The 14,278-nt window shown below is 40.6% G+C and overlaps 1 protein-coding gene across 1 annotated transcript in view; it reads right to left on the bottom strand.

Moving 5' to 3' along the window:
• The window catches only part of LOC135084313 (muscle calcium channel subunit alpha-1-like), a 90,176-nt gene continuing 75,898 nt past the window's right edge, over positions 1–14,278 (bottom strand). The window contains exons 45-47 of the mRNA XM_063979116.1: positions 1,659–1,765; positions 833–899; positions 1–605 (exon numbers count right to left, since the gene is read on the bottom strand). Of these exons, the coding sequence (XP_063835186.1) occupies positions 534–605; positions 833–899; positions 1,659–1,765 (246 nt within the window). The 3' untranslated portion in view covers positions 1–533. The remainder of the gene's footprint in view (positions 606–832; positions 900–1,658; positions 1,766–14,278) is intronic.

Below are 14,278 nucleotides of genomic sequence, written 5' to 3' on the forward strand. Positions count from 1 at the left end.
TGAATAAATAAGGCACATATCTACATACGTAGTATTGTGATTTGTGTGGTATAAATATATTTGTGTGATATAATAACCCATCTGTATTATTGATAAAATACTTTGTGATTTAAAATATTCAAATATACACTTCAAATAGATAAGAATGATCAAATTGATCCTATAAGTAAAATGCAATCCGAGTAATAAATAGTTAATATTATACAATGTACTCGAGTACATAATAATACAAAATATATTTCCATTCTAAAATCACCATACAATAAAACGATAGATGGAAGGGAGTTAAAACAAAATGTAACCTACATCTTTCGGTCCACTTACAATTACGATTTATATTAAATATTATTCTAATCATTATCCAAAAGCTAAGCGGTTTATGTACAAAATTCGTCAAAAATTCTTCCTCTCACTAACACGAGTCAATCTGAGCTGGCTCACGGCCAGCTGACCAAACCCTTCAGGGTTCCAAACTTACACGGCAGTCAGCCGGTGCAAGTAAAAAGTGGGTATCCAAAAAATAGAGGCTTCTGTTATTTCTTTCGAGGCGGAGGCTGCATGGGGGGCTGGTGGAACGGATGGTACTGCCTGGCGAAGATGCTCTCCTGAAAAGGAAATAAGTAAGTAAGATACTTTTAATTTTATTGGCAAGCAACTACTTTCTGACAAGTTGCTGTATTACGGTCGAGAGATTGGAATTCTAAATATTTTTTATGATTGATCCTATCTTGTTTCCCACTCTATTCTATAAAAATATTATAATGCATTTTATAATTCAGAAGGACTTCATAAATGTAGTCAGTCACATTAATTTTAATTTAATTTAACTTACCACGTTGTTGTGCGCGTTTTGAGCCGCACTCATTTTTCTTTCTTGTAAAATTATTTGATTGGCAGCGCTGTAAAAACAAAATTCATGTAAAACGATTTTGATTACATTTTGCTAAATTATTAGTCAAGAGTTTGAGAAAACTGCAGGTTGCAGACCAAGAGTTAAGCTTAGTTAGTTTTAAGTTTGCACAAAACTATGGAAAACTGTCTCAGCTAAACTAAACTAAACTAACTTATCCTGACTCTTGGTCTACAACCCGCATTTGGGTCATTGTTAAACCATAGCCTGTTAAATACTTTTTCAGATGACTAAACTTCATCTATTAGATATTTTGAATATCTTTCCAAAATCTACTCTCATAACTTTAGGGCTTTCTCAGCAAGTAGTGAAACTGGCGATATCCTTCCGTTTGGCCAAATTACTTTTCGCCAAATTTCACTTCGCAAACAACTTATCGCCAATGTTTTATTTCCCAAATGAACTTTTAGCAACTGTTACTTTTCGCACCTAATTCATTTGGTCAATTAAGGGGATTATCCCCTTTGTTCGCATAAGGACAGATTCTCAAAACGACATATTCGCATAAGGACAGATTCTCAAAAAGACAGATTCACAAAAAGACAAAGTACATTTATTTTATGTACAAAAATAAATTTTATTTTCTCATCGTACGACATTGCTAATTAAAAATGTGTAATAAGTTGTTTTGCCAAATGAAAATTTGCGAATCGTTGTTTGCGATGTGATAATTTGGGAAACGTTTTTTGGCCAAACATTAGTAATCCCAAACTGGCACTTCTGAAATAAGTTGTGTGTGTAATCTCACGTGTCCATCTCTTCCTGCGTGAGGTCGAGCGCCTCCTGCATCTCACGCGAGGTACTCTGGATGAACTCTCTGTCGCAGTACTTGCCTAACCCCTGCTCCGTTAGTACCTGGCAGAAACAATTTAAAATGAGTCGAAATTAAGTTTTTAGTCATTACTTTTATAAGGTCAGAATGTTTCGGCTTGCAAAAAGAGATATCCCGTTTTTTGCAGGATCCGGTTTAGTAGTATACGTGATTTCACGCAAAAAATACAATCTGGAATTTGTTTTTGTCATTAAACTGGACCTAGTAAAAGCAAGATCCAGTTTACAAGTATTGTTTAATAGAAGTGTTCCCACTAGCAGCTTCCAGCATTATATTTTTGTCCGTACCGCAAAAAACCCTACCAAAAAACGGAATACTGTCGTGAACACAAGTTCATTAGTGCAGAATCCCCAAAACTTGATTACCGTGCTGCCGCACAATTTATAAGGGTGAATATCCCAAACACGTTTTTTACGCGGCGGAGCTGAGAATCAATGGGAGAAATGTAACTAGAGCGATGATTTTTTTTCTGTATATAGTTTATACAGCGTTTTACACGATAGCAAAGTCTTCAGGACAATAGGTAGTTATTTTATGTACTAAAAAAATTTTCAAAGACCCAAAATCTAATAGCGGTGGCGCGTCCTAACTCTATTTCTACTCATAAATTGTGTTATTCCTTCTTTCTCGGGGATTCTAGTAATTTAAAAATAGTATAGCCATAAAATATATTAAATAAGACTTCCAAATGATATGAAAGAAATGTGATATTTCATAAAGTGTTTTAAATAGCCTTTCAAAACTGTCCCACGAAAAAAAGCAATTACAGTGGCTCAATTTCGACACTCTCTTACTTCTCCAAAGAAGCTTTGAGAGACGTAGAGTTCTTCTTCCCTGCATCACTCAACTGTGTCCTCCTGATCGGGCTATAAAGACTTGCGACTTGTGGTATTGTTTTTCCAGTAGACCCGTAAATATTAGTATCAGCGGCCCAGGAATACAAAATTTTTCAATTTCGCTGGCAAGTGTATGGGTGAAAGCTACTTACTTAGATGCTAAACGATTCTTTAACATGATTAAAGTTTGGTGTTTTTTTGTATCTGCATACAGAAATTATTGATCAGTGTCACAGTTTTTGTAGTGTATTGTTTAGGTAGTGTTGTGTGAACTTGTGTGGATAGGTATTGGTAGCATTCCAACCTTTACTAGTACTATTGGTAATAATTTAAGGGAAACCTGTTATTGGCCATATTGTATGTTAAATTTATGTATGGTAAAATTGTATAAATACGCTGTTGGTTTTCTCAATAAAATAAAATAAAATAAAATAAAATAAAGAATTATAGTTTTCTTTATAATTTGAATTTTGTAACAGTTTTTCAATTCCGGTGGCGCAATTTCGGTGGCTCCGGTGGCGAATCTATTGCCGGAATTGGTCTTATTGGCTCTGGAGCATTGTACCTAGGTCTACTAAGGTCTCAGTCATAACTACAATATCGTCAGTGAATCGAAGTTGTGTGATGTACTCGCCGTATCTTGATACTGAGCTCGGTCTAGCTCAGAAGCTTGAAAACCTGTAAGTGGGAGGTAGTGAAGACTTTAAGAGATTATGGTGTCTCCAACTCTGAACCCTCGCAGCAATCAGATAAGTTTCGAGTTCTGATCTTGGGGGAGGGCTGATATGATGAAGTTTTCATACAAATACTTCAGAAGTTGCATGTATCGACAGTCAATTTGACGCCATTAAAGAGACTGTAGCACAGCCCAGGTCTTGACCGAATCGAAGAAGGTACAAAAAGGCCAATAATAATGACTGATTATAGTCCTCAGTCTTCTGCATAATTTGACGCAGCATTAAATATGTACGTAGTATTACAAACGTCTTTTCGAAAATGAGGTTGTCTGGGAGACTGGATGTTTCAGGAAAAAGCTGCCTCACCTGACTCTGGACCATCGCCAACGTCCATTCCATTCCAGTCTCTAGCACCACCACCATGTCTTATTTTTTGGTTTATCGACCAATAAACATGGTGGTATTTAAGAGAACTTTAGTACTAGCATTCCATCTGATTTCATAAGCTCAGTTGTGATTTCATTATCTCCTGGTACATACCTTGTTGTTTTTAATAGGGCATTCTAATCTCACTCAAGCTAAAGTCTAGGATATCTTCGCTAAAGTGTCGGAATAATCTCGATCTTCAGCCTAATTACCAGTAGTGCTTCTTAATCTCTCCTAGCAGCTTAGGCATTTACCAAAATGGTTCAGCTATCCTCGTTATTCATGTTGGTATATTCAATTTGGTCCTCGCAAATACATACTTTCGATTTATTACAAAAAAATCGTCTCTATAATACACTTTGTATCAGCGTGAGGACTTGGATAGCTATTTATACATCGATACCAAGCAGAATCTTAAAAACAGATGAGAATAGTCCTAAAACAGCTAAAATTTCCCTAGTCTCGTAGGTTGCAATCTATTCTGCCACTCGAGATGAAAATTCGTGGGGCTTTGGAGCTGGATTGGCACTGGTCGTGGCTTAGGCTTCATCAGTCGACAGCTTTTGAGCATCTTTTATTCGGCATTCTTCTATTTCGGTGATGACTTGTTCTTCTTCCTCGGTCCCTCACTGATGAGGATCGCAACCGCAGATAGTGTTCCTTCATAGACTGCGGTCATAAGCTGTGTGGTGATCGGAGAATGCAAATGTGATTAAATTGCCTGTTCGTCTAAAATGATTACTACATTTTGATTTTTGCAGTACTATTAGGGTGCAGCTCAGTACGCTTTTACAGTTCTGGCATCTTTTGCTAGGCCTTCTCTCTCTATGAGGCTGGCTGGATTTAGTCCTCCGTTTCTTAATTGTACTACTTTCATCTAGCTCATTGTCGCTAGGTTTGCATAGTTTTCCGTTAAATTACCCTGTCACAAATATGTAATGTGTTAGTTCAGTAGCTGGTATAGATCTAGAAATATCTTCATACTTAATCTCCAGTTCGCATGGTCTTTAGCGAATAATTAGTTGCGTAATTAATAATAATAATAATAATAATAAATAACTTTATTAACACACATTATGACAACACAATACAATGGTTAAAGTAAAACGAAAAAGACAAATGAATGTTAATAGGGCGCCCGCTCAGTTTTAGTTGGGACACCTTGTAGGATGTCCCAACACTGATTTTCAGCAGGAAGCCCTATCAGCTACTGCGCATCCCTACCGGCGAACCTGGTGTTAGAAGAAGAAGTAGAAAAATAAATTAATGTATTAATTTATATTTTAAAATTAGAACAGCACAGAAGGGATACGCAGCAACTATTAGTCGCGGGGTACGTGGACACGAATATAAACTACCAATAACCAATACATTAAAACACAGACACAATACACACGAGACAGTTACAAGGAAGAAATTATTTAAAACATTTAACATAAATTTTTAGAATAAAACCCCACTTCTATTTACGTACATAACAATAAAATTGTACCAGTCCTATGCCTTCTCCACTTCACGCGAGGCAGCTCAAGGACGGTGAGAAAAAAAAAATAAAAAATACAAAGAGAAAGGAAAAAAAGAGAAAAAAAACTGTCATGTCGTACGTGACAGTTCGTCGTTCAAATATCAATGTTGAATGTATTTATCAAAATTATAACCTAAAACCACCGTCAGAGTGAAAAAATATTATTTTCTTTGGCTACCGTTATGATTGCTACCTTCCAAAATGCCTTCCAAGCGAAAAATGGAAAAAATCAAGATTGTCCACGTAGTAATGATGTGGCAAGCATGTGTCCTGAGGATTAACGTTCTCACACCAATGGTGACGATAACAAGAACAACCCGTTTAAGCGTGGCTGGGAACTGTACACGACTGTGTCAAAGATTGCAATATAATATTTGGGCTGCGCACTAACTTTAACAAGATAAGGCCGCCAGTGACGCTCAACAACCGTTCGCGCAGGAATTAAAGGTATGTTGAGTTCATCAATTATTCCACCATTTAGCATAACTATGCCAATAAAGTCTCGTACAAATAAACCGAACGGAGAATGAAATAGATTTGAAAACCCTTCCAGCGCGCGACCGGGGTGATGGCGGCCCATCCAATCGGCCACAGAGGCCCACCCAACGCGTGTGCGATCCTCACTGGTGCCGGGACGACGCTGACAGGCCAGCTGCTGCCAATACACGCGACGCGCATGCACTCAAAGTAAGTGCAACACGTTCGCTATCCGCCTTCTGCAGTATTAACATGGTTCTTTTTAATGCGATTCTAAAAGTGTTTTTAAATTGCAGGGCGCGCAACGGCGGTGGCAGGTCATTCCAGCACCGCGAGGCCGCATACCTAAAGGACCCACGGAATGCCATGGTGCGATGTTTCGGAGTGGCAAATATGCGGGTGCAAGATCTTTTTTGATATCTGCTATGACTCTGAGCCCATTCCAGCTTATTAAGCAGGTAACTAGGTCTCATTTTAGTAATGACTCCGAACAACATTACTGAAAGATGTAGCTTTCTACGTGCCTCCATTTTGAGCCAGTTTGCGGCATTGAGAAAAGGGGTTATATGAGATCGGGGGGGAACCACAAAGCAAAAACGGGCACATGCATTTTGCACCCTCTGTATAAGGCGAGCAGATCTGGAAAGTAGGCAAGGCCCATACACTGTGTCACAGTAGTTTAGTCTACTTAAGACCAGCGATTCACACAATGTTACTCTAATTCTTTCACTGAGGTATGGTCTCAGCCTGTAAAGAAGCTTTAGTCGGTAAAAGCAGTTACGGGCGCACTCAGCAACATGATTTTCGAACCTCAATTGACTGTCAAAGGTTAATCCAAGGTTTTTTGCTCTATCAACCAACTCCAACGGCTCACCATTTATCATCACTCTGCTATTACTATTAACATTTATTTGGATTTTTAACTTCTCAATATTTTTAGTGGTTCCAAATAACATTAATTTAGATTTCTGGGGATTGAGAACAAGGCAATTTGAGTTGCTCCAATCAGAAATCATCTTTAGCTCTTCATTGGCTTTAGCCACAGCATTAACATAGTCGGATGGTGCAAAAGACAGGTACAGTTGTAAGTCATCCGCATACAAGTGGTAATGGCAGGTAGCAATACAATTTGTTATATCAGCACTGTACAATATGTATAAAATTGGTCCTAGTATTGATCCCTGCGGTACACCACGACTTAAGGGCTCCAACCGTGACCTCAATATAGTGCCATCCTTTTGTTTTAGTTCAACGATCTGAGATCTCCCCGTAAGGTAACTATGGAACCACTTGGTAGTACTATTATCCAGGCCGTAGTAGCTTAACTTAGACAATAGGAGCGGTATATTGATTGAGTCAAACGCTCTAGAGAAGTCGAGTAGCATCAGCATAGAGACCTGTCCCCTGTCCTGAGCCGTCAGAAGATTGTCGACCACATCAGCCAGAGCAGACGCCGTACCATGTCCCCCTCGGAAGCCAGATTGATAGTTGGGAAGGATGTCATTATTTTCAAGATACTTTGTCAGTTGATCACAAACTATTTTTTCCAGAATCTTTGAGAGACACGGCAGAATGCTGATGGGCCGGAGGTCCCGAACTGTGGTAGGGTGACTGGATTTTGGCAGGGGTTTGACGACTGCCACCTTCCAACACTCAGGAAACACGCTCTCTTGAATAGACATATTCACCATATCCGTAATAGACTCGAGGGAGTAAGGAAGAGTCATCAACACCATGTCCAATGTAATACCATCGATACCCTGAGCATGTGATTTCAGTGACTTAATAGTTTTTAACACAACACCACTGTCCACAGAACGTAACGAGAACCCGGCAGAGGCATTGAATCTATGATGCTCATAGTAGGTTAGTTGGGAGATGTTAACCTCATTCTCGCCCGGCACATCCAGAAAGTGTGAATTTATTGTGTTTGGGTCAGTGAAAGTCTGTGAGAGGTCAGCTGTGTCTTTATTATTTGTTAAAACTGAGTTTTTCAAGTTTTTCCACAGTGTCCCTGAGTCTGATATTTTACTATTAATGTGCTGTGTAAAGTAGCAAGACTTTTCACTATGAATAGCCTTTATCACCAGGTGTTTCATCTGCCCATAAGCATCTCTGAGGGCTGCGGTTCTGGTCCTTTTATATTGTCTGTGATAGTCGTCCCTGATGCGCATCATATCCCTAATCGTATCCGTCAGCCATGGATGGGGAGGGTGTTTAAATTTGCGTGTTTTTAAGGGTGCATGTAGGTCCATGAGGCCAGTGACACAGCCAGTGAAGGCAACGACAAGATTGTTTACAGTATCACACCGTTTTAGGCAGTGCCAATCTATAGCGCAGAGATCTCGGTCAAGTAGTTCCTGGACCACATCACCAAGTGGTCTGTAGGTGACCCAGAGTGGGGTCGGCCTTTCTGTTTTGATCCTGAGCTCCGCCACCAGCATGGCATGACCGCCCAAATCAGGCGAGTGCTTCACCGTGACGCGCAGGGCCTTTACATCAGTACATATGAGGTCGATCAGGGTACTACTGTGGTCCGTAAAGTGTGTGGGTTCCGTAACTAATTGCTTGAGGTTAAGACCATGTATATATTGTTTTAAGGCTCCACTTCTGCCGCCACCATCATCATCCAGAAGGTTGATGTTAAAGTCACCAGTCAGGACCAGCCCTTCAAACCCAGTGAAGGAGGCAACCGACTCGGCGACGGCGTCCAGAAATATGTCAGTATCCTGCCAGGGCGGCCTATAAGCAGTGCCAACAACGATGGCTTGCCCGTTCACGCGCACAGAGATCCACATCTGCTCGACCGATCCCACAGTGATAGGGTGAGGACACACCCTCACATTGAGACTCCTGCGAACATAGAAACCGACTCCGCCCCCCCGACCCCCCCTCACGTGGTCCGGTCTGGGAGTATGTTTCAGGCGATAACCCGCCAGCTTAGGAGCTCGCTCCTCCTCCCCCGGTCTCAACCAAGTCTCATTTATGGCCATAACATCTGGGCTCAATTCCTCCATAGCCGCTAGGAATTCATCATGCCTTGTGCACAGTGACCCAGCATTGAACAGTCCCACCATTAAGTTTTTCAACCCAAGGCCTGTAAAGGTTGTGAAATAATCAAACACCAATAGGACAATGTAATTGAGATAATCCCAAAACCAATGCCTCCACTGTACTTATATAGTGACTTACCATAAGTAATAATCATGTAATTTCTAATAAAATAAAATTTAAATTGATGCAACCAATGATTTTTTCCTTTGAATGATATCCCCATATAAATAGTGTTAATAATAGTGCAAATCGATGTAACACAGCAATAATATAGCGACTTTGATGTTGCGTGCATGAACACATTTACATTGTGTAGTACCGTATTTATTACATGACAAATATACATAAAATATATGAGCCCTAATTTCACCTTCCAGAAATATAAAAGTCATAAACCAGGAGCTCCAAACACTCTGGCGAAATCATCAAAGGATCGAAGATGGAAGACCTGTGTTCCGTCACTCCTACGAACGAACACACGTCCCCGTCTCGTCCAAGAGTATCTCCACTGCTGCTTGCGACACTCCTCACGCACCCGGTAGAACAGCTGCCGATTGGAGCGGGTCAGGCGCTCGTTGATGAACACCCGGCCGCCGCCCTCGCCCGTAGAGCCGCGACGCACGCGCGCGGCCCGCAGCAGGTCGTCGCGCAGCTGGCGGCGCGCCAGGCGCACCACCACGCGGCGCGGGCGGGCCCCGCCGGTCTCGGCCGGGGGCGCACCCACGCGCTCCGCGAACACGACGTCCCGCTCCTCCAGGGTCACCCCGAGGCGGCCGGCGAGCACGGCGACGTCGTGAAAGACGTTCCCGCCCTTCTCGTCCGGGAGGCCGCCGATCTCCAGGTCCGCGAGGAGCGCGTCCTGGTCGCGGTCGTTGAGCTCCAGCTTGAGCTCGGCGACGGTCCGCTCCAGCGCCGCGACGACTCCCGACCCGGCGCCGGTGCCCGCCTCCGTCTGCACCCGCCCCACCGCCTCCAGCCTCTTCTCGACCTCGTCCAGGCGCTCCGCGTTCGCGTGTCCGACGCCCGTGAGGCAGACCTCGATGGTGTCCATCCGCTTGTCCAGTGCGCTCGTGCGACTCTCGCAGCGGTCTAATCTGCCGGACAGCGCCGACACCTCATCTTTGAGCGCGCCCATCTGCTCCCTCAACGCTTGGAGCTCGGAAGTGAAGACTTCCCTGAAGTGCCTGATCTCCAGTGTGAGCGCCTGGATGTCCGACACCTCGACGGTCATATTTAGCGCGGTGTCATTCTGGTCGTCGTGCCCCTGCTCCGGCAAGGTGGTGTCCAGCTGCATGGGGCTGAGCTCAGAGGCGCCGCGTCGCTGCGTGACGTACTCAGGCGAAACTCGGACCGGCGTGTTAGTGTTGTCGGTCTTGGGCTGCTTGCTTTTACACGAGACGCACCTCCAGTTAGCCCGGTGGTCCCCGGTCAGCGTATTATAAAACCGCTGCTCCGAAACTCCGGCGCATTCCAGGTCATAAGAGTCCCGGCACAGGCTGCACACCAAGAACCTCCGGTCCTCAATTTTCCTTAAACAGCCACTGCAGTTTTTTTTAATGTTCCTCTTTCCCTTAGGTGACATTTTGTAAGGAAAAAAAAAAAATAAAATAATAAAAAATAAAAAAACAAAAAAATTGCAATGTCGAGGTTTGAACCCACAGTTCCTATGTTATAGTACGCTAGTCCCACGGCTTTCCAACCGCGCCACCGTGTCACTTACGTTGATGGTCCAATTTGACACCTATGTAAATAGTGGCACAAAAGGTCGTTGAGCCGGTCAGCTGTTGAGTTCAATGTACCCGACACAACACACAAAACAAATGTTTGCACCGATCACTTCACAGCTTTTGGTCCGATCACAATTATAGATTTACACAGTTATTTCTTAGTTTTTCACGGAGATAATACTTTCACTAATGTGTCTTATTTACTGTATTCAATTCATGTGGATTTCGAAGAATAAAAATGATGTTTTGTATTTTTAAATTGAGTAAATACACGGAGCACGATACGAACGTGACGGCAGCGTCACGTACCCCCATACATCCTAATTCTGGGTATAGGATAGGTATGATACCATCATGAAAACTTGGCTAGCCTGGACCAATATTTTTACTTATGGAAGATAAACCTAACACCAACCTGGGGCAGTTGGTCGCCCTCCCGGGACTAGAGTTGGTTTCTGGGTTTGAGGGTCATGTATGATGTCTTTGTGATGACTCTAGAATAACGGGGCTGTTGGCGGCTAGAACCAGAAAGTTTTGGATTTGTTCTCTATGGAGGGATTTTGCCGTTATCACCATGCTTAGCAGGCTGGTTGGTAGTTCCAGTATGGTAGTATAATACCCGGAAAGATGCTGCAGCCCACCCTCCAGTATTTTGATTCCTTAGTCGGCTATTACGACTCACGTGGGAAGATTTGATGCTTTTTTAGGGTCACAACACAGGCCTGAATATTGTTTTTAATTATAAACATCTTTACTGGATAATAATACTTAATTGATTACAAATAAATAAGTAATTTGAGACAATCATCCGTAACATTCCGAAGTCCGCTGTATAAATAAATTTCGGTGGATTGGTTCTTAATTCCGGTGGCTCAAATACAATTTCGGTGGCTCTTGATAATTTCAAATTGACATATCTCGAGAAGTATTAATAATATTTTGATCTCTACCATATCATTGAATAATACAAGTTATTTACTATTATTTCTGCCACAAAAAAGTTTTGGAAAGTGGAAATTAAAATTCGCCACCGGAATTAGGCAAAAAACGAGTTTGTTGATATTCACCCATAAACGCAGTAAGTAACACGTGAACAGTTTCGAGAAAAACGCGATCAAAGTTGAAATTTTATTTTGGGGTGTCTACAATTAGTTACGCAAATATTTGTAAAAAAAATATATGGGCTTATAGAGCTAAACTCAAAGTTTATTTTGATATGAGGTTTTTGTATTTTAATTAATATTTTGTATTTAAAATTATTAAAAAACTGTTTATGTTATGGATTAACTAAGTTTTCGTTCGATACTTACTACCCATGAATGCAGTATGATTGTTCCTTACTGTTGATTTTTAATGAAAACAAGTAGTTTTAACTTGAAAAATAGCAAATACTTTATTTAGTTTCTTTACAATCGTGTCTGCTAGTAATGTTCACAGAGTAGAGTGAAAAACAAAAAAAATAAACTTGACATATGAGACAGCTCCTGTCATTTTAGCAGAAGGCGCGAAATTTGAATATTACAACACTCCTCCTAAATTTAAGCCTTAAAAAAACTTTAGTCTTATTACATAGGCAAAACGAAATATGTGACTGAAACAATAGCTAACTAACCGCTAATAATTACATTGTTAGATTTAATTCCAATTTTGTCTCTTAAATAACAAAACTTTACTTTGCACAGAGGTTTAGTAAAAATATCAGCATATTGTTCATCACTACATACATAATTTAACCCTATAATTTTATCATAGTACTTTTCTTTAATGAAATGGAACTTAATGTCTATATGTTTGCATCTTTTGTGAAAATTATTGTTTTTGATTACACTGATAGCACTTTGATTGTCTAAATTTAAGCACACAGACTTTTGGTTAAATTCACCAATATCACATAACAACTGTTTAATCCACAAGACCTCTTTGGTTGCAGCACAGGCTGCCATAAATTCTGCCTCAGTGGTTGATAGAGCCACTGTCTGTTGTCTCTGGCAAGCCCATGTTACTGCTCCTCCATTTTTAATGAAAACATATCCAGTTACTGAACGTCTTGTGATAGGGTCATTAGCGTAATCTGCATCACTATACCCTATTACAGCATTAGGCTCAGAGGATGGTGTATAGTACAGACCATACTCTTTAGTTTCCTTTAGATACTTGAAAATTTTCTTCACTGCATTCCAATGAGTTTCATCGTAAGAATTCAAAAATCGACTCACCAAGCTTACAGCGAAAGAAATGTCAGGTCGGCTTACTGTGGCAAGGTGCATCAATGATCCAACAGCTTCCCGATATGGAATGTTCTTTTCTGTTTCACCTTCTCCTTTTTCCAATATTGTGTGAGGATCAACTGGAATACTGTTAGGTTTAGAATTATTCAAACTGAATTTATTCAATAGTTTTTCAATATAGCTTGATTGATGTATGAAGATATAATTGTCAAATTTCATTATTTCCATACCAACAAAATTCCTGAGTGGAAATGTTTTTATTTCAAATATTGACTGTAAATCATTAATTAACTCATTTAAGGTTGACTTGTCTTTAGAGAATATCAGCCCGTCATCGACATATAAACACAGATAGCATTTTGCTCCATTAATGGTGCCCACATAAACACACTGATCAGCTTTACTATTAACTAGCCCAAATTTCTTTAACACTGAATCGAATTTAGAATTCCAGCATCTGGGAGATTGTTTTAGGCCATATAATGATTTATTGAGCTTACATACCTTGTTAGTCTTGCAGGTTAAGCCTTCAGGTACAGTCATATATATGTCCTCTTCGAGCTCACCGTACAGAAAAGCCGTTTTGACGTCTAATTGTATTATTTGAAGGTTATGTTGGGCAGCTTCTGAGAGCAAAAGGCGGATTGAATCATACCTGACAGTGGGTGCAAATGTTTCTTGATAGTCGATACCTTTGGTTTGCGAGTACCCCTTCGCACAAAGCCGGGACTTGTAGCGTGGTCCAGAAGATTCTTCTTTAATTCTAAATACCCATCTACATCCGATTACTCGCATATCAGGAGTTTTGTCAACCAATGTCCATGTTCCATTTTGTCGATGAGCTTCGAGTTCTTCTTTTATTGATTTTATCCATTTTGTAGCATCAACAGACTTCATTGCTTTTTCATAGTTATCGGGAACTTCATGATCTAATAATTGTTCATCAAAACACAGGTAAGAACTTTCTTCTTGTTTCTGTGAATTTAAATACTGTCTTCGTGTTCTGACTGTAACATTTCTTTCTGGTGAAGATTCTATGCTTTCATCGGGGATGTACTCACTGTCTGACTGTGACTTACTTTCTGTAACAGTATCAAATGAGTCATCACTTGAAATTTCTTCACAATCTTTGTTCTGAATACTGCATTCATTTGAAGTTAACTCAATGGGCACAAAATCTCTCTTAACAGTTGACTCTAGAAATACTGCATCTCTACTTTTTATTGCTTTTCTTGAGTTAGGTAACAAAAATCGATACCCTTTTGTGTTTTCACAGTATCCAATAAAAATCATTTTTTGTGATTTTGAATCCAATTTCTTTCTTTTCTCTTTCGGTAAATGAACCATCGCCTCACATCCAAATGTTCTCATATGGCTGACATTGGGTTTTCGTCCAGTCCACATCTCTTCTGGTGTTTTGTTGCACAGAGATTTAGTTGGAGAGCGGTTTATAATATAAGCAGCTGTGTGAATTGCTTCAGCCCAGTAGGCTTTAGGTAAATTGGCATTCAACATCATACATTTTGCTTTTTCTATCAAAGTTCTATTCATTCGTTCCGCTGTGCCATTTTGTTCTGGTGTGTAAG

Source organism: Ostrinia nubilalis, chromosome 25, assembly GCF_963855985.1.
Source record: "Ostrinia nubilalis chromosome 25, ilOstNubi1.1, whole genome shotgun sequence".
NCBI lineage: Eukaryota > Metazoa > Arthropoda > Insecta > Lepidoptera > Crambidae > Ostrinia > Ostrinia nubilalis.